At 39.1% G+C, this 27431-nt stretch overlaps 4 protein-coding genes across 7 annotated transcripts in view; 2 read left to right on the top strand and 2 right to left on the bottom strand.

Annotated features, from left to right (window-relative positions):
- OCP3 (overexpressor of cationic peroxidase 3) overlaps positions 1-5071 on the top strand; it is a 30683-nt gene extending 25612 nt beyond the window's left edge. For both annotated transcript variants that reach the window (XM_077370252.1, XM_077370250.1), the window contains exon 4: positions 4696-5071. In XM_077370252.1, coding sequence (XP_077226367.1) covers positions 4696-4839 — 144 coding nt within the window. In that variant the 3' untranslated portion in view covers positions 4840-5071. The remainder of the gene's footprint in view (positions 1-4695) is intronic.
- Positions 5072-7108: 2037 nt separating this feature from the next.
- LOC143858872 (plant/protein) lies at positions 7109-7459 on the top strand. The gene has a single exon (XM_077369566.1). The coding sequence runs from the start codon at positions 7109-7111 to the stop codon at positions 7457-7459; it is 351 nt and encodes a 116-aa protein (XP_077225681.1).
- A 2045-nt stretch (positions 7460-9504) lies between these two features.
- Positions 9505-12597, bottom strand: LOC143859579 (Dynein light chain type 1 family protein). Of its 2 annotated transcripts, none has more exons than XM_077370234.1 (2): positions 12158-12597; positions 9505-9753 (listed from the first exon to the last, which is right to left on the bottom strand). In XM_077370234.1, the coding sequence occupies exons 1-2, from the start codon at positions 12515-12517 to the stop codon at positions 9598-9600; spliced, it is 516 nt and encodes a 171-aa protein (XP_077226349.1). In that variant the 5' UTR covers positions 12518-12597; the 3' UTR covers positions 9505-9597. The 2 variants fall into 2 exon arrangements, with proteins under 2 accessions (XP_077226349.1, XP_077226359.1); XM_077370244.1 differs by lacking the exon at positions 9505-9753 and adding an exon at positions 11431-11988.
- A 2828-nt stretch (positions 12598-15425) lies between these two features.
- On the bottom strand, positions 15426-26959 carry LOC143846463 (ABC transporter C family member 3-like). 2 transcript variants are annotated; one of them, XM_077354899.1, is made up of 10 exons: positions 24375-26945; positions 23981-24067; positions 23257-23889; positions 22976-23140; positions 21973-22267; positions 21656-21870; positions 17012-17317; positions 16850-16913; positions 16086-16325; positions 15426-15992 (listed from the first exon to the last, which is right to left on the bottom strand). In XM_077354899.1, the coding sequence occupies exons 1-10, from the start codon at positions 26760-26762 to the stop codon at positions 15883-15885; spliced, it is 4503 nt and encodes a 1500-aa protein (XP_077211014.1). In that variant the 5' UTR covers positions 26763-26945; the 3' UTR covers positions 15426-15882. The 2 variants fall into 2 exon arrangements, with proteins under 2 accessions (XP_077211014.1, XP_077211022.1); XM_077354907.1 differs by lacking the exons at positions 15426-15992; positions 16086-16325; positions 16850-16913; positions 17012-17317 and adding an exon at positions 17759-17872 and having other exon boundaries at positions 24375-26959.
- Between the last annotated feature and the right edge of the window lie 472 nt (positions 26960-27431).

Here is a 27431-nt window from a genome sequence, read left to right as displayed (position 1 = left end):
TTGAGTCATTTGACAAGATGCAGTTTTATTGGCATCATTCTTGCTGTTGACATATAAAAGGAAAGTTCTAGGAAGAGAGAAATTAATGTAAAGCTGGCCCTACATTGAACTTCAGTCTCAGGACACCTCCCTAGCTAAGGTAGCTGCAAGATTGTTTGCTTCTCTTGGTGTGTGTGAAAAGGATATGGCAATACCCCTTGTCAATTCCAAAATCTTATCAATAATGCGTGCTCATAGTCCAACGGCTGGGTTATACGTTTTTTGCCAAGAGATCTTAATATGTAGTTGCTCTCTACAACAAGATTACATGTGAAATTGTTGCAATTGCAGAAAAAAAAATCTTAGCACATTCTAGAAGGGTTCAGGACTTGAGTTTAGTTTGAGTATTTATAATAGTAGGACCTGAGAAATTCTCTCCATCTTTTCTCTATCATTGCTGGATATGATCCCAATGCCGGCAGGGTGTAGACTACCTTATGTTAAAGTTTAGCCTGAGTGTGTCAATAATACAATGGAGGCACCACCCATCTTGCCATTCGTTTCTCCGATCTTGTCTACTTCCCATTACATATTTCCAACTCCTATGAAGATCTTGCAACAAGATCTCCAGAACCTTTATTGCTAGTGTCTAATTGGTGACAATACTCTTTTTTTTGAAAAATGACAGTTTCATTAATATTAAGATAGCAATTTGGACCAGTAGTCCCATCCCGCTATACAGAATATTAACGTATATGGGCACGGGCATCCCCGAGACCAAATCAGAGATGTACAAAGTAAGAGACGCAGAATAAGCAAAAATAGGCCTTAGTACCATTCAGCGACCTAATTTCCTGTCAGTTCCCATAACATTCTTGATGCACCTCTCAAACTACCGGTCAAACTTGCATTATGAAATTCTAGAACTTTGGAGAGTGTAACACTTCTATTAAACAATATCTAATTTGGGCAGTGTCAACAGGATTTGTGACAACAAACCTGCCACCAAAAAGCCAATTTTCCCAAAACAAACAACTAAAATTCAATCGGCTAAAGCCTCCAAACTTATAGTGACAAAATTCTTCCTTATGTCGTCCAGACGGATTCTTCCCCAGGGATACTTACAGAACCAAGTCTGATTAGAACATAGCAAATCCTCAAAGAAGATTGACAAAGGCGTCCCAGATGGCGAATAGCTCTATCAAGCTTATCAAATTCCTTACATGCTAAATTGTTCCTATGATCTCTGATACGGTTTTAAAAAAGACTCGTTAAACTACCAGTGAATTAACAAGAATTCCTCCTCCCATCATTCCTGAGCCCGTCTCAGAGGAGCGTACAGGCTAATTGCTTAAATCCCTTCCCCAATCTTCTTATCGGCTTCTTTTTCTCTTGCCTCTTTCTCTATCTTATCTCTTGCCGCCATTGCAAGAAATATGTCTTTGGTTGCCCCCAAGTCTTCCTCGTATTCAATACCAAATACATCGCCTACTGTTAACAAATCATCAAACTCTTCGGAAAACGTTCTAGGACTCCTTAATTCTTCTGAGCTATTATCAACCCATTTTGCCTTACCTTTAAGGTCTTCATTAGGCCTTTGGGGTTCCCCGGCATGCTGATCTATTTCCAATCCTGGAATGGCCAAAGTTTCAACCGTCGCAGAGTTCGGATTGTCCCGATTGTTCTCCAAATCCCTAATAACATTCTTCCTTTCTTCTTCCCAAAGGCGCGCCGGGTACGTCTTTCCTTTTCCAAGAATTTTGCTGAACATGGGAAGTTCAAGAAGAGGTAGATGCAATTCCTTGTCACTCGTCGATTCAGAGGAATTAAGTACGATACTGGTATTATTGGTAGAAGCTTTCCCTAACTGAGCCCAGCACTTCTTTAGCGGGCTGAGTGACGCCTCACAAGGGGTGGGTGACTCATTCCTAGCTAGATTTTCATTGTATCGAAGGTCTTTTAATAGCTCGATGTCTCTAGCCACAAACGAAAAGTCCTAGGTGGCCAATGAGTTTCCACCCTGAGTCGCATCCTTCCCTGACATGTCTATTGGAGGGGAGCTGTCAAAGTTTCGAAGGAGTTTCTGGGAATCAACAGCCAATCTCCTCATCATGCAATCCTCTTTCCTAAATATACCTTTAAGTTTTCTTGTAAAGAGTGAGAGACCACCCCGAGCAGCTAATACCCGTACTTCTGAATTTCTACGGGATATATTACCTCTTCCTGTACGTGGGCACTTCTCCTTTGGCCCTTTTACTTTCGTCATTATTAAATCTGTTTTTTATTTTTAGGGCCTTTTTCTCCTTAGCTGAATTCAATATACAACTGTCAGCGATATCTCTACGGAAGGCTTTTCCTTTTTCACCTCGTGCCGCAACAATTAATGATTCCCGGGTCGATCCAATTAATTAATCACCTCGTGCTGCAGCAATTGGTGATAATACTCTTGATGCCAGGTAACAAATTTCATGAGGGGAATGGATCGATTGTTTAAAATTTGATTTTGGAGCTTATTCATCCCTCCACAAATCCATCAAACACTGCATATGGAGTGATTTTCCTTACAAATTTGCCATTATCACGAGAAAGTCTGCATGACCACCCACCTAACAAATCCAACGAGCAACTGGAAGACCCACTTCACCCTCAATGAACTTGAGAAAAATGCTTCACGCCCTTCTTTCTGCCTTGCAACAGTTAAACAACTGTTCTTGTGCTTCCCTCCATTTGTGGACATATTAACAACAGGTTTCTTTTTCTTCATTATTGCGTGTTGATCTTGGAGGGACCGGTGGACCAAATACTGAAGCTAAAGGCAACAATGATCTGCTATTTGAAGAAATGACTTGGGGGAATATTTACCTGGAAAAATAGCCTTGTTGAGCTAATGCTTGAATCCTCCCGTTGACCTTTACACTCAACACATGGACCGATCCCTACTATTAAGTGGCCAATGAACTCCAAAACTCTGTCCTTGAGGTTTCTTCTAAAGACCAAAGGCCATTCTGCCCTGCCCACACTCTCTCTCAAAACAACACCTAATAACCTTAGACAGTATCCCATATGGGCTCAGGAGTCCATGGCACAGAAGTTCATCATTGGCACTACAATGGCACTGATAGCTTCAGTTAGGTAAGCGGTAGAGAACCAATGATTTCACCTCTCGTCATCAGAGGCCTTTAATCGATATCATTCTCCTAAAACCAATGGTATTTTATTACGTTTCTTCTATTCTATAGCTGACATCTCCCCTAAACTTACAAAGGAAAGAGCCACCTCAAGCAGAAAAGAGCCCTTTTCTGAAACCTGATGTTGATTAAAAATCTTCTCCCCTTTCTTGGATAAGGAAATTTCCCTACTCTTCCTCTGTTTCCTTTATAACAATTCCTCTTCTAGATCTTGCAACGATCCTGTCCAAAGGGATACGACTGTTGGAATATCATTTATGTTTGTCTGTTTCATTTTCAATCGCAAGTTCTTAATGTTTGATCCTATCCATCATAAGAAAGTTAGTCTTTTGTACTGTAATTCCATGCTGTGAAATTTGAGCTCTGGATACAATTGTAGCCCTCTGTTCGCACTTCTCACCTATGATACCCATACATGGATATGGATAGCGACGCCAATGAGGAAACAGAGATACTACCGGCCGTACCATTCCAAAGAAATTGGAGATAATACTCAGAATTTTCCACTATGTATGACGCAGATACAGTCGCCCCATACATGAGATAGGATGCAAGACCATAAAAACATAACTAGATTTATCTTAGAAGATAGAACTAATAATTAATTTAAAACAGCACCTGTAGGACTGACATAATCGAAAATATAATTTCAATTATGCCACACTACAATGAAAACATCATGATAATTAATTCAAATAGGGTGACATGTTCAAAACATGACTGTCATTTTAACCAAAAAAATTATCCATGAAGTATCTGGTATAAAGTATGGGTGTCACGTTATGTCAGACACAATAGGATGGGTTGCACAAGTATCAGGGTATCATAGCTTCTCACTTTAAGAAATATCTTTTCTCTTCAACTCCAACTCAGCAACAATTCGTTCAATATCCCATACAGCTTTCAACTTCTGAAAGACCAATTTGTTTTCAGAAGCTTGCATCCACACCTTTCATTGATAGGGTGGAGGAATCATATCCTTAGGGTAAACACTCATCAATTTTAATTGCAGAAGATTAGCATTTATCTTCCACTTAACTCAGTGTTAGCTAAATATTTTATTGAATATAAATGCATATACTTTCTTTTGAATGATGAAAAAACTTCATTAAAGAAGGAACTCAAGCCACTGCCAAGATGGTCAAAAGTGAACAAAGTAAAAGATATAAATGCACATTCTAAACCCATTAATATTACTTTCCCGAGAAACTTCCTAGGTTAGTTACTCCAAAATACTATTTATTTAATTGCGGTTTGTAACTAAGGTCTCTATGCCTCAAATTTTGCATCAAAATAGCTAAAAAATGGCTCAGTATTTAACATGTATCATTTCACTCATTCTGTTGGGATGTTAAGTGCGTTCTTGCACACTTTCATTACCTGATACAGAATATAGAGTGGACACATATGGGTAACTCATCTTGGATACAGTTTCTACTTTCAACACTTGCTGCTGAAGTCCCATATAAGAATCTGCTGGTGTGTATATTATATTGGTCCCTCAACCTATTTACTCATGACATTGCAGAACACAATGATCAGCAGCATAGTGCACGTGACGAATCTGCCAAGGAAAACAGTTGTGAAATGGTTTGAAGATCAGCGCCTCCAAGACGGTGTTCCTCATCACCGCAAACCATACCAGCGCTCTGAGACTGTTTCCACAACCTAAACTAATTGGCACAGGAATTGTATTTCTTCACTCAAATCACATAAAATATTTCAAATTGTTCCATGATTTCTTTGCTATGGAATCTACGACATCTTTGGCATCTGTAATTTACTCAGTAGAATGTGCTCGAGCTTTACCAAGAAAATGGTAAAAAAAACAAAGGATGAGTAAATTGTAGCCCTTTACTTTGAGAATTCCCAATGTGATTACAATTGTATTCTTGCATTTAAAAGTTTTACAATATTATAATAAGGGATTTGCTAGGGACCATCGCAAAGGCACTTTGCGGACCGGCTGTTGCATGAGAGCAGGCACATCGGCTCAGATGAATTAAATGAATAAGACAAAATCTGAGCCTACGTGGTTGCTCTCTCATGCAACAGCCAGTCCGCGAAATGTCTTCTGCTATGGCCCCTAGCAAATCCCTAGTACTAATAGGGGTTGGTCCAAAGTGGTAGCAAGAGAGAAGTACATGAGAAACCACACACCACATGATTTTGATGGGCTCGCCCAACCATCTGACTATCTGAGCTATGGACTTTCTTAACCTTCCATCACTTTATAATATATGGATAATCTGCTTTTTGTATAATGCCATGTGGATGTGGTTGGATGCGTGAATTCCTTCCCATGCATGCTTCGTGTTTCACGACTGAATTTGATGCCATTGAGGAAATCTATATGTAATTTAAAATCTTTCTTTAAAGGATCCCATTACTTGCTTGTTGGAAGGAAATCGTAACCGCCAATGCTCCAGTGTAAAAGTAAGGAAAGAAAGACTGCCACTAGCAAACCCCATCTCAGGCCCTTTCTATAAACTCTCCTTATTAATTAAAGATCAATAAAAGCAGGCATGGTTGTTTTTTAGTCCAAGTCAAATGCAATATGCAATACATAGATAGATAGATCTATTGCTATTCACAGTGTTTTTAAGGCGAAGTCAAATCGTTTTCCATGTCATTGAGAAAACCGTTTTTCATTTCTTTATTACATTTTTAAGTTGGTTGAGTGTGGAAGACTTAAACTTGGCAGCAATCACCTCATCACCCTGTACTGGATGCTACTCTTTACTACGCCATCACCACGAGCTGTGTTTAAAATCCTTTTCTTCTTTGTAAGACTATATATCCCTAATTTCTTATTGCTTTCCCTTTTCACTTCTCCAAATATCTATCAACGTAGTGAATCACGATTCCATTTGAAAAAAAAAAAAAATGGAAAATTATACCAATAAACATATGTCTTGCGATTGTCCCAACCAATTAAGCACCCACCACCCTTCATGTGGCTACATTTTAGCCAGACTAATGCAATAAAAAGTGTCTTGAATACATCAACAGAAGGCCCTTTCCGCCAAACGCAATGGAATTAGGGTCTTCAAGACATTGGGAAAATATTAAGGAAAGGTTAAAATCCTTTTTATTTGGATCATGTTTTCATTCACTTCTTAATTTCCTATCAATTCCCTATCCAAAGATCAATGCATGGTGTTTTATGCACTTTAATTATCAACCCAGGCAAATGCCCCAGGTGGCTTTAAACATAAAGAAAATATTCAACCTCTTGAATTTCAGACTTGTAGTTGAAGATAAACCTTCTATCTCTAGGTGGTTGAATAACAATTAATAAATCCTATTTTAAATAATATTACTAGGAGAATGCAATAAACTTTCATAAATATCATATAAAAGCTGCCCAAACTCTCAAATAGCATGGGACATGACATTTCTGGGTACGTCTCAGAAGTCAGAAGCATGTATTTCTCTCTAAATGAAAAAGTAGAAAAATACTTCAATTTCTTGGTCGAGATATGAATCTGGTTTTAATGTCTCAGCGAGCAAAATATTTTTCCCATATGGTAATACCTGGCATCACATGCGATCAATGCTAATATTTATTTATTTTTTCCCTGAGAAGTTAAAACAATTTTAATAAAAAATAAAATAAAATGACCCGGCAGTCAAGGCATTGCTGTGGACCCGGTGAAGGAAATTCCCTAAAAAATAAGAAGAAATAAAAGAGGAGGAGCTTAGTTTAAACAAATGATTACAAAAATTATAACTATGACATTGATAAAACCATCAACCTCCCCTCTTCCCTTGTTACCTCAAAGATTCCATCAAATGGTTTCTCTTCCTATTCTTACAAAAAATATTAATCTATTAATATAAACATATTTATATAGAAAGCAGAAACAAAAAGCAATTAGACATAGAATTTCAAGTTAGAGAGAGGGAGAGGGAGAGGGAGAGGGAGAGGGAGAGATCATATGGGTGGTCTGCAAAGATCTGCAGTTTCATTTAGGAGGACAGGTTCTTCTGGATTGATATGGGAAGATCGGTTCCTCCCAGGACAAGGAGGAGAGTTGAAGAAGAATAATAAAGAAGAAGAAGAAGATGGACAGGAATTGAGAGAGCTGAGACCCTCCCGAAGTGTGGGATCCATCGGAATGATGGAACGTAGCCTGTCTGGAGGAGGAGGGCGTACGTGGCGCACCGGCAAGGTCTCTCCTGCCATCGATCCCCCTTCTCCCAAGCTCTCTGGATGCGGCTTCTGTGGTGTTTTTGGCAAATCTTCCTCTTCTTCCAACACCCAACCACCCAAATCCCGTAAGCGTTAATTAATTAATTAGCCCCATCTCCAAACTTCATCGATTCCGGTCACCATGTGTGATATCATCTATATTAGCTTAATCACTCTCTCTTTGTTTTTGTTTTTTTTTTGTTATGGTTAAAGATTAATTGTAATTTGTCTCCTTGGTTGTCTATGTATAGTGTGTTGGCATCTAGTTTTTGTTAGTATTTTCATCTTAAATCACTTGGGCTGCCGATCGTTTAATTACACCAAACCAACAGCGATCGATCTCCGTCTGTTCGATCGTGTTATGTTCCTACCTTGGTTCTCATTTAAAAGAGGTGATTGTTGATCCCTTCAGGATATATATATACATATCCAAATGATTGAATTATTTCCATATCCATCATCTTCTGATTGGATTTTTGGAGCCTGTGGGAATAATTTTGATATACAAATTAAGAAAAGCCTGTTAAAAACAATCTCTCTACATGCCATGTTCCTAGTTTTAGTTGTTCTTAGTTTCTTTGAATAAACGGATTATCTAATTGCTGTATGAATGATGTTTTGATTGGGTTTTTCAACTTTCTGGCAAGGATTTTTGATTACCCAAATCGGAGTTGTGTCTTTCTACACATGCTGTGGTTTAGGCGATTTTGGATGTATGGAGATCACTGGAATATTGCTGTATAGATGTCCTGATTGGGTTAATGGACTCTTATGCAAGGATTTGAAAGAGCGCAATAGGAACACAATTGACAAAGAACCCTCTCTCAGTCTCTCTCTCTAACAAACTAAGACGAGTAGTAATAAAAAAATATAAGTAAATTAGTGAGAGGGATGTAACTTTTTTGGAGTATGTGGAATGCCATCTGGATATTCCTCGCGGCTCTGGGTCTGTCGCCCGCCGATGCTTACCAAGATTCAAAGGATATGATCGCCATTAGATTCCCTGACCATCTCCACTATAAAATAAATCAAGGGCCACATTTCAATGCATCCTCAGAAAAGTACTTTGATGATCCATGATCCAACAACTAGGTTAGGATCGCCTACCATTTTCTGTCAACGTACGTACACCATAAAATAATATTAGTATTCAACTTGTATACGTAATGAGCTATTGTTTCCATATATGTGTGACAATGACGTGATCATGGAGTCACCGACCTCTTCAGCTCTTCTCTAAACCTTATCACCTCCTTATATCAAATCTCAATCATACACGTAAGATGAGCTGCCGTCCAACATATTATATTATATTACATGACCCAAGTTTAGCATTATATGTGAATAATCAATCATCGTCTTAGTCATAAATAAATGGAAAATGATATCACCACTACCGCATTCCTCACGTTATTAAAAAGTGCGGTATGGCCCGCAACATAGGATGGTCCAGACCGTCCATTAGATGGGCCACAACCTATATATGCCCAAACAATCATTTCCTAACCCCTCCGATCTATAGAGGGTTAGGATCAAAAACCATTTTGAGTGAGTTTTTGCCTCTAAGCTAACTCCAAACCAGCGGCATGTCCACCAAGTAGAATGGGAGAGGAAAGTGTCGCTGGCCATGGCTAGAGCCTAGAGGATATATGGGTCGACTTAATTTGCTTCCTCAGTGTTGCGGCATCACTCGTCCGAGTAAAGAGTGGCATGAGCGGTGGAAGAGAAGCCTCCTTTGGCAGTATGTGCGGAGACTAGGCTGTCTGCCAGAGTACGAGGAGGATGCAATCGGTACAACAACAACGGATGCTGCGACTCAATTAATGCTCCAAAGAGTAAAGAGCGACAGTGGGGATGGGATCATGATCAGAATCCACAGTCGGTGTTTCTATACAGGGGCGGAGCCAGGAATTTACAGTTGGGGGGGCCGGATTAATATACACTTGTCTGGATTGGTCATTGAGGGGGGCCATGACCACTAAAATAGCTAGGCATATGCATGTATGTCCATGAACCATAAAAGGAATTTTGCAAGTCATGGGGGGGCCATGGCCCCCCTCAAGCTATATGTGCCTCCGCCCCTGTTTCTATATATGTTTGTGGTTAACCACCCTAGAACCGAATCGCTCTGATATCAACTTAATTTGTAAAGATTTTCTATTAATTTCTGATAATGTTCATTAACACTAAAGGTGCAAGGCTAACAAAGAAAAACTAGAACTGCACCATATTCTGTCAATCTAATGCATTTTCAACCTGGGTTTTAAACACCAGAATGAAGATTTTCTCCATAGAAAAGTACAAAAAACAGCCTCTTGAGTGTGTCACGAATGATCCAAAGCTTGTCCCTACAATACAATGCCAGGCACGACCATACACCCTGTCAAATTCCTGCACCAAAATCACTTCACCATGTAAGCATTATACACGTACGTACGAAAAGAGATAAATATGATAACTAAAATGATATTTTTTTTAGTAAATTGATGGTGTTGGGGAAATTTGATCCTGAATGTAACTGTCAGCAGATACAATTTGCGAGCTCCATTCTAATTCCCTTTTTTTCATACTGACACTATGCTTTTTACTTTAATTTTTTCTCATGACTGGTACAATTCCCAACACGCTATCAACCACAAACAAGGACCCACAGTTGATTTTGCAAGACCTAACACAGGCTATCATCAATCAAGAGTCAAGGGATTAGATTGAAGAGAAAGATTAAAATGTAATATTTTCGGAAATACCCTTCTATTAAGTTGCTTTGTGCAGCCTGAATAACCACATTTGTCTAAATGCTTTATTAAATGAATTCTGATCCGATAAAATCAAACCAGATCATCGTTTAGAGTTCTACTACGGGAGAACACTAATGGAAAAAAAAAATCTATAAATAAGAGATTGATCCCCATTGCCTTCTACAGATCATCAAGGAGATTAAATCTCATAGAGATCAAATCAGTTAGAGAGGTAGATTTTTTATTTTTTATTTTGAAGAAAAGATAACTATATTCAGGGATAAATAAGAAATTACAGATTCACATCAATGGGGAGAGTAGCCCCAGAGTAAAAAGAGTCCCTCTGCTAATTCATTTTCACATTTTCACTCTTAGGAACATGAACAAAAGAGAGGAATCTATAGTTAATCATAGAACTAATCTCATCCAAAAACATAGCTAGTCTCCATGGACCAATGCTAGTGCCTTGAACCCAAGAAATGACATTTGATGAATCCCCTTCTACTTCCAGCTTGCCTTTCATTGATCCCTACCATGCCGACGTGAAGATCATGACCCTCCGCTTTTGTGGAGTCTGTTGTTCCAATTGGTCCAGAGAAGGCGTAGATGATGGAGCCATTACTATCTCTAAAACCTCCTCCAATTCCCGCTTTGCCGGTGTTGCCAAGGGAGCAACCATTGAAATTGAGCTTTGAAAGCATTAGGTGGAGGGGGGCTCCAAATCGCCATCCTCTTTTCCTTTGGAATGGAACCCACCATGATCGCTTTCCAATTCCTTAAAATGCAATGTATATTGAGTAGCCCCAGAAATCATTGTTTTGCCGAGCCCAATTTGCCACACCGAATCTGATCTTCCAAGCTATCATAAAGGAAGATGAAAGTTTTTCCTCAAAAGTCAGACCATTCCTTTCCATCCAAATGGAAAGGAAATTCCAGCCTGAGATCAATTGACTAATGGCAAGTCTAGGTGAGCTCTAAATCTCTATTTTGTATTCTAATAATATATATGGTTAGCGATTATATATACTAGTATGTATGTATGTGTGTATGTATGTATACTAGTATTGTGGTCCCATGCTATGCATGGTGTAATGGTGGACCCCACAGCACCAAAACTTAAGTGTAAACTCACCTTGTCGGTGGGCCCCATACCATCGTGTTTTGATATTGAAGCAAACTCACCTTGTCTTTTATTGTGGTGGAAAAAACCCACCACCGATAACATCGGCGAATCTACCACCGGCGAACATATGGCAAAATCCAAGGTCTTACATAAATAAGATGGAGAAAAACATGCCAAACAACCACAACCACAAAAGGAGCAAAGAAAATAAACATAAGCAACCACAAGAAGAGAATATGTGTGGTTCACCACAATGGGCTACATCCACATACAATCGCAACACAAATCCACTATTTAATTAGAACCAAAATAGTACAATGTTATCTGAGTATAAGGAAACTCCTTTCTTCAACCTTCTATGTAGCCCCAAAATAGCCTCTAAATCTCTATACTGAATACAATGAAAACCTCTTCAAGAAGTAGTTGGAAAACCCTCCAGCACAATTCTTGGGCAACAATGGAGAAGAAGAATGGAAGACTGCCTTTTTCCTCTAATTCTTCTCCTCTCCTTAGTTTCTCCCTTTTTCCTTTCCTTCTTTTAAACCCTATTTCTCTTTTTTCGCCTACACGAGCAATACATAAGCAATACATAGAGAAGAAAGAAAAAGCATCCCACTTAAAAGGGTCAAGTTAATTGGACCCACTAACAAACAAAAAAGATAGAAGAACCGTGATTGATTGTAAGCCACTTGTGATATGGTGGCAATAACTGATTTGTTTGGTTTCCTGCCTAGTTGTAAAACGGGTTTCCGTAGCATCGAATCACTATAAAAAGAAAATTCATGTTAGTGGCCATTTTTTCTATATTGAACCCCTAAATCCCTAGTTTCTTCTCCTTGCCTCATGCTATAACCTTTCTACAATTCGTGGCGTGTGACCTACACAATAATCCTCAAATTGATCTAAAAAAAATGTGTAAGATACATATATATACCTTCTTCAAGTTGTAGGCCATTTGCCTCGAGCTGAACTTGTTGAAGCTATTATAAGTACGCCTAGCACACCGGATGGCATGCACCTGCATGAGATCCGGCATGTCTGCGGACATCACCTTCACCTGAAGGAATGCGGCCACAGAAGCCACATTTGTTTCCACATCTGACACTGACTTCCTTCCTTCCACAAACACCTCACTCTTATCCCCTTTCTCCTTCACTTTTGGCTTCCTCCCCCCAAGAATTTGCAATATGGGTCTCGTCGTTGCCTTTTCTCTTACATCAGATTCCGGCTTATGGCTGGAGTTGCTAGGGAGTTTGATGGATTCTCTACTTTGGCTCTCATCATGGGTTCCCATTTTTCCTAAAATTCTTTGATTGGATTTAGATTAGGCATCCATATTACCAATTACCAATATATATAATGCACAAAAGGTTTCTCCCCCTCTTTTATAATCATTAATTAATAGTGTTGATGGATAAAAGGGGGTTGCATGAATAATTAAGAAAGGGCAAACCATGCATGTGTTAGTGCCTTTGATGAAGGGAAATTAAGTGGTGCAGTGTTTCTCAGAGATTTGATGTGTTTTGTTGTTTATCATAGCTAGAGCCAAACAGGGTTGTGGTGGAGATTCATTGGCATCTACTCTCTATTTGTCTTAATTAACTGGGAATGCTTGTTATAGAGATATACAATACGTGTGGGCCCATCTCCCAAGGCCTTTATGATTGGTGGTCTATGTACACGTAACGTAGCACATGCAAGGGAATGTCAAAAGAAAATATATACATAGCCGAGATCATGCCAACTGCGAGTCTGAGACTATAATCTCTTCTTAACAACAACAGATATGATGCGATTTTGTTGTTACCTAACCCAATTGTGGGAAAGATTGATGTTCTCAATAAAAGTTGCATTATTTAGCTAGTGATTTGTGATTTTGTCATGATGGAGGAGAAGGGGATGGATGACAAGGCTGTCACTCACCACACCACATGTTGCTCGCTAATCACTCTTTCAATATTTCACGTCACATGCTTATCTGTATTAAGAAACTAGCTTTAGTTTAAAAAGTGCTGCAAAAATTTCCTTCAAATCCCATAATTTTTTTTAATTTTGAAAAACATTAATTTCCATGAAAATTGAGTTTATAAAGTAGTGGAAAATTTATTCAATTCGAATAGAAATTTTCCATTGAAAAGAGACAAACAGCTAACGTTTTTTAGAATAAGGTATTCTAAACCGAAGTGCGCCCTTGAACTTAGAATACCACTATTAGAATTTGGGTTAAGCTTGTTGATTATCCAGAAATTACTTCTTATAGCCGTAGCTTGAGAGATTCGTTTTTTCGCTTTGGCCTTTTGTCTGGATACTTTAGCTATTCTATTCTTTCTGGGAGTGTCTTAGTTCTGAAGTGTTGGAGTTTAAGCTAAGGAGGCAAATTTTAGTAGTTTTTGAGTTTTCAATCATCTTGAAAGTCCAAGAGGGTGATGGTTTTGAGTTCCCAGGTTGCTGGTTAGGAGTTAGATGTAGTCTTAACAGGTACATGTGATAGCTGCAGATGCTTGTAAGAAAAGATGAGAAGGCTGCATTCTACAAATTAGAGAAAAGGACTGCTTACACTCTACTGTAAATGTTTTATTGGTTATTTCTGAATTGGTCCCGGACATGCCCGTCCCAATTATCTTTAATATTTTGTATTGCAGGCTGGGACTCCTCGTTCTGATTGGTATCTGAATATTAATAAAATATGTCAACTTTCAAAAAAAATAAAAAATAAAAATTTGGGTTAAGCTTTAGCATAAAATCGGGTCGAACCATGCCATAAAATCGAATCTAGTTCAGGTTGATTCCAATTCTTTTTTTAGAAAAAGCTCAACCCGACCGGACCCATCTCTCTCTCTCTCTCCAAGAAAAATTCAAAATCTCTTTGCCTTCTAACTATCCCAGCCCTTGATTCTGGTTCCGAAAATTATTTTTTAGTTTCTCCTCTCTTTTTTTTCATTTTAGCATGCAAAACAGAGATTTTGAATTTCGCTCACCGGGTTTGTGTGTGTGTGTGTGAGAGAGAGAGAGAGAGATTTGATAGGTTATTTGATGAGATGTTTGACTGAGTGAGATCTTCTATGGAATTCCAACATATTCAGTGATCCGCCAACTCGGTGGCAGATGGGCAAGCTAGAGATGGTGTGGCGAAGGAAACTTTGGCTCTTTTGACGCTCTCTCCAGTTTTTGTAGATAATAACTTTGTTTCCTTTTATTTCTTTCCTTCTTGTACATCGACCATCTCGATCCTCTTCGCTTGCAATAAAATTGGCTACGATTTTCAAAAGGGGTATGGAAAAATGACAGGTTTGAGCTGGGAAATTTTTTGGAGGGAAAATTATAAATTATTCTTCAGGGACAATAGTTTTTCCATGTGCAGCCAAACAGAGAAACAAGGAGATTCTGGAAAAAATTAAAAAAAAAATCCGCTTGAAACACGTGGCAAAGGCGGGAGGGGGTCGTGTTGTAGTGAGAGAAACGTGTCGTGGTGTGACAGGGCCATGCTCTAGGGGACGGTTATGTGTCCATTCATTGTAGGTGGTCGCTACTCGACCATTATCAGGGGCATCGGGAACTCCAAAATTTTCCTCCAATCCGAACTGGGTAAAAAGAAATTATATTTGATAGGGCTGCAACTTGGGATGGGTTTTACCCGGCCCACATCAACCTGACCTGAAAATAACGTGGGTTAGGTTTAGAAATCATGGGTCTTGGGTAGGGTCAGGTTTTAAATTGGAAAATCCGACTCAATCTTGTCTAGTGTGACTTCTTAAATATCTCTTGAATAATATAGAAAATTATTTTAAAATTAGTCACTATCCTACGCTAAAAAAATGAAAACCCGACCCAACCCAAGAAACTATCTTCGGTAGGGTCGGGTTTATGAATCTCAGGTTTTCTTGTGAAAAAATTAGAGCCGAGCCGAGCCGACCCGAGAAAATTCTCGAATAGCGTAGGGTTTTGGAAAACCCAACCTGCCCGACCAGAGTTGCACCCCTTATTTGACACATACAAAGAACAAAATATGAAATTAGAGGAAGAGGCACAGGGCATTAAAGAAAACACAAGGCAAGTGGTAGAATGGTATCTTTTAGAGGAATGGATTATGTTGGTGCAATTTAAATAAGGTCCAACCCATATGTTATTTATATTCTAATTCTGACAACATTGGATAATTGAAATCATCCAAGACAACTGTCACATATGTGTATTACCCATACTTGCAAATTCAAAAGTACTAGCTTTATTAACTGGAATATCATCTCCATTAACGTGGGGTACATTCTATCCACATTTTACAATAAGAAACTGTAATGAAAGCCTACAATATTCGCAAGAAGCTCTTGGCTCAAATTGGAACAAGCAATCCAACATATTGAATAGCATCTTACTCGCCATTGTGGTTTATCAAGAAAGACTTGCTAGAACAGCACAATAAAAATCAGATAAGCTTCTCCTTTATTGCTCTTTGCTGATAACGTATCATCTCCCTTGGTTCACATATACTTGGAACTGATTTATATTAAAATAGTGAAAAGCATTGCTTATGTATCACCTCGCAACCACAAGACAGAAGATATCTTGCACAAACATCTTCATAGGATCCTCATCACCAATTAAAGGCTCGCATTTCAGCAGAATGCAGCCTAATTATCATCCTCCGTGAGACATTTGCTATCATCCAAATCTACAGGTTGATCTTACAGTATACTCGGCAACGAGTTTTGCAAATGAAGAGGACTTGTTTTCTAACAATCTTGTTGGGGAGTCGTATTCCACAATAACACCTGCTCGAAATGCAACAACCCAAAATTCAATCGTCTTGAAAAGAGAAAAAGATGGGCCAAACAACAACGCTATTAAGTCATACATATACTGACCATTATCAAGAACCAACACCATGTCACTATCAAGAACGGATGTTATTCGATGTGCTATCGTGATGACTGTGGAGTGTGAGAACTGTTGCCTCAGTGTAATCTGAATAAGGTTATCAGTAGCAGTATCCACTGAAGCAGTTGCCTCGTCAAGCACCAAAACCTTGCTCCTCTTCAGTATCACCCGACCAAGACATACCAGCTGCCGTTGACCCATGCTCCAGTTTTCTCCATTTTCAGCCACTGCAACCAACTCATATTATGAAATACTAAATGTTGGTATATGCAACACAAAGATACTAGAACAAGGTTAGGTATGGTATTTCTACAGTCATCAAACAGATCTCAGACACAATATGTGAGTGAAGGCAATTTTGGACAAAAACATTTCATAACTCCTCTTTTTCATGAGAAAAAACACCTCAGCTGAATTTGTCTTATTCATTTAATTCATGAGGTGGCATGTCATTCCTGGAAACGAGGGGCTGCAAATTTGCTTTTGCAAAATTGCCTACACACTCCCATATGTAGACAAATACTTTAATGAAAGAAGATCGCCAACTAGTTCCTACTTGTGACGTGAAATCTGCCAACATCTAAATGAAATCAGAAAGATTGAGATATATGGTTGCAGTTACAGCTTTGCGACATGTAATTCTCAAGTTCCCAGAAGTGATGTATTCATTGAAAGCACCCAATACACATCCCAAGTGGATATGGGGGTCAAACGACGTGGATATCCAATTAATCCAAAGTGGAAATCAAACCTGCAGAGTCGAGCTTTCCCTCCTTCCTCCTGACAATTTCTCCAAGTTGGCACCTATCTAGAGCCTAAAACAGAAAGAATTGTATAAATAATTCGCCACAAAAAAAATGATTAAAAAAAATTTAAGCATCATCGGGATGTCCACATTTTCAAACAAATTCACCTCCCAAATCTGTTCGTCATTGTACTCTTCAAGCGGGTCAAGGTTGCTTCGCACGGTCCCTTCAAACATGGTTGGATCTTGAGGGATGATGCTTAACCTTGATCTTAGATCATGCAGCCCTATAGTTGAAATGTCAATGCCATCTATCAGAATCTGACCACCAGTGGGATCAACAATGCGGAAAAGTGCCTGTATGAGAGTTGATTTTCCGCTCCCTGTCCTCCCAACAATGCCTGTCTTCATCCCTCCAGGGAAAGTGCATGTCAGACCTTTCAAGACAAGAGGCATATGCGGGGCATAACGGACCTGTACCCAGTCGTTAATTAACCACAAGTCCACAACTTAGCAAAGAAACAACCCATTATGAAAAAGAGGGCCAGACATGCACCCAGAAGAGCAGTCAGATGTTAAGCAAAAAACATATAATATGAATGACATGATTGTAGCATCAGATGACAAATAACAACATCCAAAACTCACTCTCTATTTGGAACTTGCCCAAAGCTATGGCCAGTTAACTCAACCAGGTTTATCACCGACATGGACAAGTTGAACTAGTCCATAGAGCATCTTACAAAATGTTCGAAAAAACAAGAGAAAAAAGACGGTAAACATGAATATCAAACAGAAATGAGGTTTTGAAGTTCAGAAAGTACATACGCACTGGGTGCACAGTTTGGTCAAAAACCATGTCCACACAGTCAAATTCTGGGGTGAGGAGGACGTTTTGAAGATTGGTTAATAGGATAGTTCAAAACTATGTCATTTGTACCCACAGGGAACAATGCAAGTCTCCATTCCTCCAGGGGAAGTGCATGTAAAACTTTGCAAGACGAGAGGTGTATGCGGGGCATAACGGACCTGTACCCACACATTAACCATGACTTTGTGTAGAAACAATCTTATATGGCAAGTGAGCCACATAGGAACTGCTAGCCCAGGTGGCAGCCCAAGAAAATGGGTGAATTGGGTTTTAAAAACATGAATCGAAACAAGACTAGAAGATTGCCAAGGGTTGAACCACTGGTGGGCTCACAGGCACCCAACAGTGTACAATCATACATGCATGATGAGATGGTGACATCAGATGAAAAGGAGGCACTGATGTTTTCTCTTTTTGAATGGCAAAAGGGGTACTGATGTTGTTATCCTAGTTCTCGTCGATATTATGTATGTGCTGATCTCGCCTCTTCGAGAGTATTCTTAATTTCCTGGAGAATGTCAGCATCTCAATGCAAACTTACTTGTAATCAAGAGGAATCATTCCCTGCTTCTAGCATTCCTACTCCTGTTCCTATGGTCATTGAAATTATAAATATTGAAAACAAGTAGCTCAAAGCCTTCAACATATTCCTACTGATCTATCTCGACAAAAGCCTCTGCAACTGGAGATCACAAACTCTAGTTCTCACACCATCTGCTACACAATTATCTACTTCTCTTGTAGATGCTTCCGCTGAGGTTCCCATGGCATTACGTAAAGGCGACAAAGTTTTAAATGCCAATTTTGGTATGTACGCCAGTTGCCACGGAAATGGAAACATGCGGTCATATATTTCAGTGAAAATATTGTAAAATCATGAAAATTTATGAAAATGAATGCATATGATGGAAACTTAAGATAAAAAAACAAGAAATGCTGGAATAAGTAAAAATAACCACTTAGAAACCATCGGATAAACAAGATAAACATCCATAATAATTTGACAAGTTCAAATACCTAACGAAATGAGTAATGCATTGTCTCGTATGTCTGGATCAATAAGGTTCATTCTAAATTGAAAATGTATACAACTACAAATACACATGCTTCAAATAAACACAATGTAGGAAAAAAGTCCCTCCATTCATTAATTTAATAGAGAAAGAGTAATATAAGGATGGAAATTTAAAGGATATTTGAAAAAAATAGATTAAATAATAAATTTTTGAAATAAAAAATTGAGTATGTTACTCAGTAGATTGGGCAATAATAACTAACATATAAAAAATAAAAGCTAACTTTCACATATGATGCGGTGTCGCGCACTTGTCATAATTCAATACAAAGTTACATACCATATTTCACATGTAAATCATATGAATATTTATCCATAATATATACACCATATTTCATGTGCAAGTCATATAATTATAATTATGTTACAAATACTGATATAGTATATCACTAATAAACTTATCGTTATGGCTTTGGGTGTGTTTCGGTTTCAGTATTGTTTTGGAGTGCGGATGGAAACATAAACATTTCAGTTGTTTCGTATCAGTTTTGGTGGAAATTTAAAACCATGGCTGGAGATCAGAGATACCGAAGATCCACGTCTGGATATTGTACGTTTGTAGATGACAATTTATTTAGCAATGTGGAGGAGCAAGAAACACAATCTTGTAGCCATATCCAGCCAGTGTTGATGCCGAGTACAGTGCAATGGTCCATTCATTGTAAGAGATAATGTGGTAATATCTCTTCAACAGGAGACAGGTTTTATTGCTCCAATTCTTATGAGGATGTATTACAATAATCAGGTAGCTATCTACATTGCCAACAATCTTTTGTTTCATGAAAGAACCAAGCACATTGAGGTTTACTGTCTTTGTTTCATCAGAGACAGTCATGAGTAAACAGATCATTGCTCTATTTGTTAAGTCTAAAGAGCGACTTAGTGATCGACTTCACCAAGGGGTTGGGTGGATGTTAGTTTCAAATGATTTGTAACAAACTGAGCATGAATGATATCCATGCTCCAGCTTGAGGGAGGTGTTAGAAGTGGGAGTGTAAGCCTATTTACACAATAAGGGTCTTTTGGGTATTTTAATATTAATAACTATTTTTTTGATAGGTAAGCTGGGATCGAACCCCTGACCTCTAGGTGGAAGAACAAAGCCTTAGACCATTGAGCTAAAGGCTCAATCCCGTGTTAATAACTTAATATAAAACTAGATAAGAGGAAGGTCAATCTTCCTAATCAACATAATCCACCTACTCCTCTTACCACCATCTTTTCTCCTCACCTCTTGCTCTTATGAAAGTAGTACTTTTCAAGATTCATTGCAAATCCAACAGCAAGGTGTGCTCAATCGGTCAACGGGTTGAGCCTCTAGCACAGTTGGTCAAGGCATTGTTCTTCAACCTTGAGGTCAGAGGTCCAATCCCAACTTACCTATCCAAAAAAAAAGGTGGGCCTTGTTATTGTTGATGGTGGAGGATGTTCTATCACCAAGTAATGAGGAAAATGCTCATAAATCTTTCTAAGAGGAGGTTAGTGATTTGATTCTCGGTTCTAGCTTGCCTAACAATGCCCTGTTCGTTGAGCTGAACATTTGATTTGAACTTTTTTCCCTTCAAATGTTCAGTTGAAATGTTCGGTTCAATACTTCAATGACCCAAAATGTTCAGTTAAAGTGAAGATTTGAAGGGGGGAAATGTTTTGTGCTCTCTTCATATGTGTTGTGCTCTCTTCCATTACTAACCCCAAAAAATGATGGAACGTGGCATGTGTATTGATAGTCTTGCAATCGATCAGATTGCCATCAAGTATCACTTTCCAATTCCGAGTTTAGATGACAATCTGACATGCTAGACATGCACATCGGTGCAAAAATGTTAGCGAAATCAACATAGTGCGCACCATCAAACCGAGTGATGAAGAGAAGACAAGATTCAAGAAAATGTTGGGGTGCAAGCTACTTTATTTTTTCAGAATGGTGTTTCACTTGAGTTCCAAAGTGGTGAGTTAAATGAAATTTGGAGGGCGAGTTTATTTCCAAGCCGGAGAGGATGATGTAGTGACCTAGTAGAAGCATTATCATTGCCACGAAGACATCTAGGCGGCAACCATTCAGATTTGACCAAGTCTTTGGTCAAGTAAAGGAGAAGTTGGAAAGAGACTAAACTATTGAAGAGCATTTAATCCTTTTGTCTTGGAACTCTTTTTGCCTAGTAAGTAGTGCCTAGTAAGTTGTCTTTTGCTTTGAAATTATGCTTTGACTAAGTTGTGAATGGTAGAAATTATTGGTGAATACAAAAGACGTATGTGGGAAGGAGTAAAGGAGAGTTTTGAATGTTTTCACTATTTTGGCTAAGAACATATAAGGATAAGCTTGGCTAAATTGTTTTGCCCATCTCCTCTCTTGTTTGTGTCTTTTGGTTCTTGGTTTCCTCTTCTTCTTATTCCCATCAATAACCCATCTTACATGGGTCGAATGGTGCAGCCAAGCCTGGCATGAATACAGCTCTGATACCCTGCATTAGAGGGTCAACAATGCCTATGTTCCCGTTTCAAAGTGTACTTAATAAAGTGGGTATGCCATGATGAAAATATAAACAAAAATATGTACAGACGTGTCTTCCAGTGTCAAATAGACCCAGAACAATACGATAACATCGAGGCATATAAGAAACATAAGATGAAAAAAAATGGACTAATATGAATACATTCAAACTACATAAATAGCATATGAATCACGGTTGAAAAAAAAAATAAGAACAAAGATATTTTTTAATAGCAAGATAAGAAGAAAGATAATTTAGGGTATTTTCGTTACTGCCATCTCAAGATGTGTTGAACAAGAGTTCTCAAAAATAAATGATGGGACCTTGTTACATAAATTAGAAAAGGGGTCAAATGGAACAAGGATTGGCATTACCTGCAAATCACGAATACAAAATTCTCCCTGTGACGGCCATTCATTGTCTGGTCTTTTATTTTCTATAATAAGAGGTGGTTCACTAGGAATTAATGTGTACTGAAATATTCTCTCAACAGAAATAATTTTGTTTTCAAGGTTGCACAGATTCCATATGACCCAGGCTTGTAGCATATTCAAATTAAGTCCATAAGTCACCGCTAATCCTGCAATACCTGAAACAAAGAAAAAGGAAAGAACGAGATCCTTATTCATCATGTGTTTGAGCAATTAAAGTAGTCAGAAAAGATATTTCACAATATTTTGAATTCAGTTACCTGGATCGATTACTCCCTCTGGCACATAGATCAAGAAAACCAAAGAAAAGACAAAGGTAATGGATGACAAGACATCCAAGCGAAAACAAAGCCACTCCATTGCACCGGCATTATGAAACTTGGGTCGGGAGTACCCGTCGATCAGATGGAGATTCGTATCCATGAATCTTTGCTCTTGATTGAAACTCCTGATTGTTGTTGATCCCGATAAAGATTCAGCAAAATGTTGTATGTTAGGAGCTTTGCAGACACCAACCAGACGTGCTAGTTCTCGTGCCGTCGGTATGTAGTATTGCTGCCAAATAAGAATCGTCAACAAAACCATAACAACCATGGGAGCAAGATTTGAAGGTAGAGTCTCGATATCAAATTAGATGTAAATCTAATAAAAGAATGGAATAAAATCGTAAAATCATATCATAAATTGTATTTTTTTTTTAAAATATTCATAGAAAATAATAAAATTAATAGCTAAGAGCTTTCAAATATGGAAAGATAAATAGGGCCAAATTAATACTGTCCTAACATTTGACATAAGACTTTCATTGATTTGCAAATTATAGAGAGTATTTCCATCAAACATCAAGAAAGGATAGAGTTGGTACGCTACCTACAATTCAGTTCCATCTCCCTCAAACCCATAAGATACTCAGTAACTATACTGCACAGTTTTGTTCCGTAGTGAATAATGCATCAGTGGACATCTTTTGTTAAACAGGGAACACTTTTTTTTCTGAGGATTGCAGACCAGACTATAGAATCTTAATCCTAGACCATACATGATTTCAACGGCACTGTTTTGCAGAAAGTTTAACTTGTTGTTACGAATGATACAATTCAAATAAAAGTGGAGTAGAGATGACATTCTAGTTATCAGCAGTTATTGTTTTCACTGGTTGTAAGAAAAACTGAAAAGCATCATCATAATGAATCCCTTTTGAAGGTATCCAGTCATTGAGTCTTGATAATAAGTTCAATAAAAAAGACTGGCAACAAGCATTACCTGATACCATATGCAGGCCGCAATCACAGGGATAAAAATGATAAACACCTGCCATGCAACCTGTGACATTACCGCAATTATTCCAAGCAGCTGTATTATTGAAAAGGCAAATGATCCTATTTGAAAAGGAATTGATGTATCTACTGCACTTTGATCAGTGGATGCCTGTAAGGAAAAAAAAACAGCTTACATAAAAAAATGTAAAAATATGGTAGCTTTCAAAAATTTTAGACGGGTGCCATTTGTCTGAATATCAAAGAGAGATAGATAGGTTCACTTACTCTATTCAGGATACGTCCACTAGGAGTTGAGTCAAAGAATGACATGGCAGCACGAAAAATGGACATATGCATTTTGTTGAAAAGCAGAGTTGCAGTCTTATATCCAGCTGTAACAAGCAGCAAAGCTCTAACAAGGACACAAACAGAGCTTCCGAGGGCCAACGCAACATAGACGAGGATGAGGACCGAGCCCTTAACTGCAGGTGCCACATCTTTCGACACAGGAGCTGCCCAAGCCATCCAGTAATTGCTGCCAATCTGAAGGACTTGAAAGAGAATCTGGGCCAGCAATATAAACGGTATGAGAGCTCCTCCATATGACGTTGTAATGTATTTCCAGTAGACTGACAGCCCAACTTTGCCTTTCTCTCTCTCCTCCTCCTGAACAAGCTGCCCCTTAGGTTCGATTATTTCATCCTCATCTTTCTTCTCTTTTGTACTTCCTTCTGCATCTTCCACGCTATCACTTAAACTTACAGCATTAGTGAGAACTGGGGAATCGGACACTGTCTCCATGGAATCAAGGGCCGCCAAAGCTTGCTTGTGTGCACCAACCAGCTTCATGAAATCCGTTCCTGACTTGAGAATGTCATCATACTTCCCAGCTTGTGTAATCCTCCCATCTTTCATTACCTGTCAGACCATACTTGCTTACACCTTGCAGACGGGCTTACTCAAGTTGTTGTAGAATGAAAAAGGAAAGAAACAAGCATAAAGGGCTCACCAGGATAAGGTCAGCAGAAGGTAAAAACTCCACTTGATGGGTAACATAGATCACTGTTTTTGAGCCTAAAAGACCAAGTAGACATTCCTGCCATACAAAGGTTCATCATGCATAGCGGCAAAAGAAGGATACTTCGAATGAAAATACCAAACATGAGAAGAATATATAACATTAGGCTGTCAATCCTTCAAGTGGTTCAAATTTGCATCTATTTTTAGTAGGACATTTTACCACTATGTGCCTAAGACAGGATTGAACAACGTGCGCCTCAAATAAAACTATAAATAAGAAGAATCTGATCTAAAAAATATAGTAGTAACACAGTTAGCAATCTCATGGCTATTATCTATGAAAAGATCTTCAAATTGTGAATTAGAAGAAAAGGTGGAGTTACCTTAAAGAGATGGGTTCCCGTGTGAGCATCAACGGCACTGAAAGGATCATCGAAGAGGTATATGTCAGCATCCTGGTATAAAGCACGAGCAATCTGTATTCTTTGCTTCTGTCCACCGCTCATGTTGATTCCTCTCTCACCTATAACAGTCTGGTCGCCAAATGATAAAATCTCCAAGTCTTTCTTCAATGAACATGCCTCAAGGACGCGCTCATACCTGTCTCTATTCATTTCCTTTCCAAACAGTATATTGTCCTCGATTTTGCCGCTCTGTATCCAAGGTGTCTGAGCGACATAAGCCTTTGTCCCTCTCAGCTTAGTAGTCCCAGAAATCTTTGGCACTTCACCTAAGATGCAAGAGAGCAAGCTTGACTTGCCAGAACCAACAGTTCCACAGACAGCCACCCTCATGCCTTGATACACTCGAAAGTTCAAATCTTTAAGTGTAGGATTTTCAAAAGAGTGATCCCAAGAGAAATTACCATTGCTTATTTCAACTGCAACCTCAGAACCTTCCGGAAGCTTCTCTACTACATCGGGCTGCAGGTCCTCCAGGCGAAGGAACGATCCGATTCTGTCGAGGGAAACCTTAGTTTGAACAACCATAGAAATTGTATCAGGAAGACTATAAATAGGCTCTTGCAATATCCTGAAAGTCGCAAGTGCAGATAGGATCTTTCCAGACTCTAGGGGTATTCCCAGAAGCATGCAAGACCCAAATGTAACAACGGACACGAATGTTGGTGCACCCCAGAAAACAAATGATGTCATGGCCGACGTATAAACGTATCTCTTCAACCAATGTGATTCACTCTTCCTCAGCTCAGTTACCTTGGACAAAAACTTCATCTCCCAACCCTGGAGCTTGAGAATTCTCATGTTCCTTAGAATCTCCGACGTTGCTTTCATCCGAATGTCTTTTGATTTCATCATCTTGTCCTGGTACTTCTCTTGCAACTTTCCCAAAGGGAAATTCGCCAACATAACAGCAACAGTGGCTACTAATGCTGCAACTGAGGCTACTCCAAGATTCTTGTACAAAATTAACAGAGCCAAAGTCACTTGCACAGGAACCATCCATAGATCATGCATATACCAACTGAAGTCTCCCACCCTTTCAGCATCAACACTCATGAAATTGATAATCTCTCCACTCGTATGAACCTGCCTTGACCGGCTCGATAGCGAAAGACCCTTCTTGTAAATCATCGCGATGAGTGCAGCTCTGGCTCTAATCCCAACCTGTTGTAATTTAAAGAACCAATGCCTCTGCGTAAGGCATTCAACAACTTTTGCCAGAAAGAATATGGAAACCAAAACATACCCTTCATTTGCATACTGTCGACGACCATTGAGGTATTGAACAAAGGAATCTATGAGGTAGGGACCGACATAAGAAGAGAAGGTGTATAAAAGACAGAATGAGGCAGTCCATAAGATTTCTTTCCATACGGAAAAGAACAATGCCTTGACCAATTTGAGGGTCCCTACTCCATTACTACTAGCAGTAGTAGTATCAGTTTCAAGCTTATTTCTGAAAACAGAGAAGACCCCATTCACACTATCCCCATCTGCAAGGTGGGGAACATCATCAAGGTCTAATGTTTTCTTGTTACCCACCTTAATCAGGGGACCCATCCAAGAGAATGTAAGGAGGCTGAGAAGATTGGCATTTGAAAAAGGAGTTAAATGACTCTTGGTTGGCCCCTCAACAACATGACTAGCATTCAAAAGAGGCTCCTCTTGGAGAAGAAGAGTCTCTTTTTCAATTTTCTTGCCAAAGAATCCGGTATAACAAAGGAAACAAGTGATGAGCCCTGGCACCAAATCCAGAACCCAGAAATAATGGGGCACGATTCTAGGTTTCCTAAGGTCCAAAACAAGGGAAGAAGCAGAGAGTAGAAAGTAGAAAGTCCACCAAACCCTGAGGAGGATGGGGAATTTCTTGTGACTCGAATAAGAGAAGTCAAGATGCAAATAAACAGAGGTGGCAAACCAAGCAAGAGTTGTGAGAATGGAATCCAATTGGGACGCCAGCTTTTCATCATCATCATATCTAGTAAACCAAAAGAAGTTGAAAAAGCAAACGAGGAGATAAAATAAGGAGAGAGCAAAGCAAGAGAAAAGGGTGGGTTTGTAATAAGAAAAGGTGCTGCTCTTGAACCTCTCTTTAGGACGTTCAAGCCTAAATCTCCTGTTGCAGACCCATAGTATAGATAAAAGAAGCAAGAAAAGAAGATGACCCGAGACAGAAAACCAACGTAGATTAATAATGATGGGTTTTTGGAGTAAAAAAGGGGCGTCATGATGCATCTCATCAACTACTAATTTTAAAGGGCGTGAGAAAAACATCATCATATTCATACCATGTTGTTGTTTTGCATCCATTCTATTCTGGTACCGGTTTTTTAGTCGTAGGACGGACGGGTCTTTAGGTTTTGAAGGATGGAAGATACAAACGCTCTTCTCGTATATGTAGGACGGAGAGCCTGGTGGTTCCTCTATGCTAGTCTAGTTACTCTAGTCAAGGTAGAGAGAGAGAGGAGTGTGAGGTGGAGCGAGAGAGTCAAAGGCGGCTTGCTTTCTTGGGGCGCAGGGTAACTTGGTGCACAAGATGAAGCCAAGTTGGACGGAGACGCCCAAGGCCTAGGGCCATACGGCCATAGATAACAACAGAAAAGGACCGCATTTCGACCAAGCATCCAGTTGAGATTGGCTGGTTAGGATTATCTAACCATTTTGGATCGATCTCCTCCTACATTATGGCAAGTAGACCCGGCAAAAAGTGACCCGGACCCGCGGGTCCACCGGTAAATTCCGGGTCCCTGTCACCAATCTGTGACCCGTTTGAAATTGACCCACGGGTCCACCCGGCCCGTCAAAACTGGGCCGGGCTGGGTGGACCTGCGGGTGCCGTAGTACCAAAATTTTTATTTTGGCCTTTTTTTTCCGTAATTGTCATAATTTTTTAATTTTCTTTGTAGTTTTTTTGGTAATTGTCATATTTTAATACATTCGTTTGGTTTTTTTTTTTGTAATTTTTCTACTTTGCTTCCA

Source organism: Tasmannia lanceolata, unplaced genomic scaffold (assembly GCF_043159265.1).
Source record: "Tasmannia lanceolata isolate RefF3 unplaced genomic scaffold, GAP_Taslan_0.1 ptg000003l, whole genome shotgun sequence".
Taxonomy (NCBI): Eukaryota; Viridiplantae; Streptophyta; class Magnoliopsida; order Canellales; family Winteraceae; genus Tasmannia; species Tasmannia lanceolata.
The sequence above is the reverse complement of the archived record's forward strand: the minus strand, read 5'-3'. Positions and strand labels throughout refer to the sequence as shown.

Excerpts from the sequence above, each read along its gene's own strand:
- LOC143859579 (XM_077370234.1), bottom strand. The coding sequence starts at position 12,517 with ATGGGAACCCATGATGAGAGCCAAAGTAGAGAATCCATCAAACTCCCT. Across the intron at positions 9,754-12,157 it reads TGGCCTACAACTTGAAGAAG|GAATTTGACAGGGTGTATGG; the intron begins GTATATATATGT and ends ATTTTGGTGCAG.
- LOC143846463 (XM_077354899.1), bottom strand. The coding sequence starts at position 26,762 with ATGGATGCAAAACAACAACATGGTATGAATATGATGATGTTTTTCTCA. Across the intron at positions 23,890-23,980 it reads CTTCTGCTGACCTTATCCTG|GTAATGAAAGATGGGAGGAT; the intron begins GTGAGCCCTTTA and ends ATGGTCTGACAG. Across the intron at positions 23,141-23,256 it reads GTGGACGTATCCTGAATAGA|GCATCCACTGATCAAAGTGC; the intron begins GTAAGTGAACCT and ends TTTTCCTTACAG.
- LOC143858872 (XM_077369566.1), top strand. The coding sequence starts at position 7,109 with ATGGGTGGTCTGCAAAGATCTGCAGTTTCATTTAGGAGGACAGGTTCT.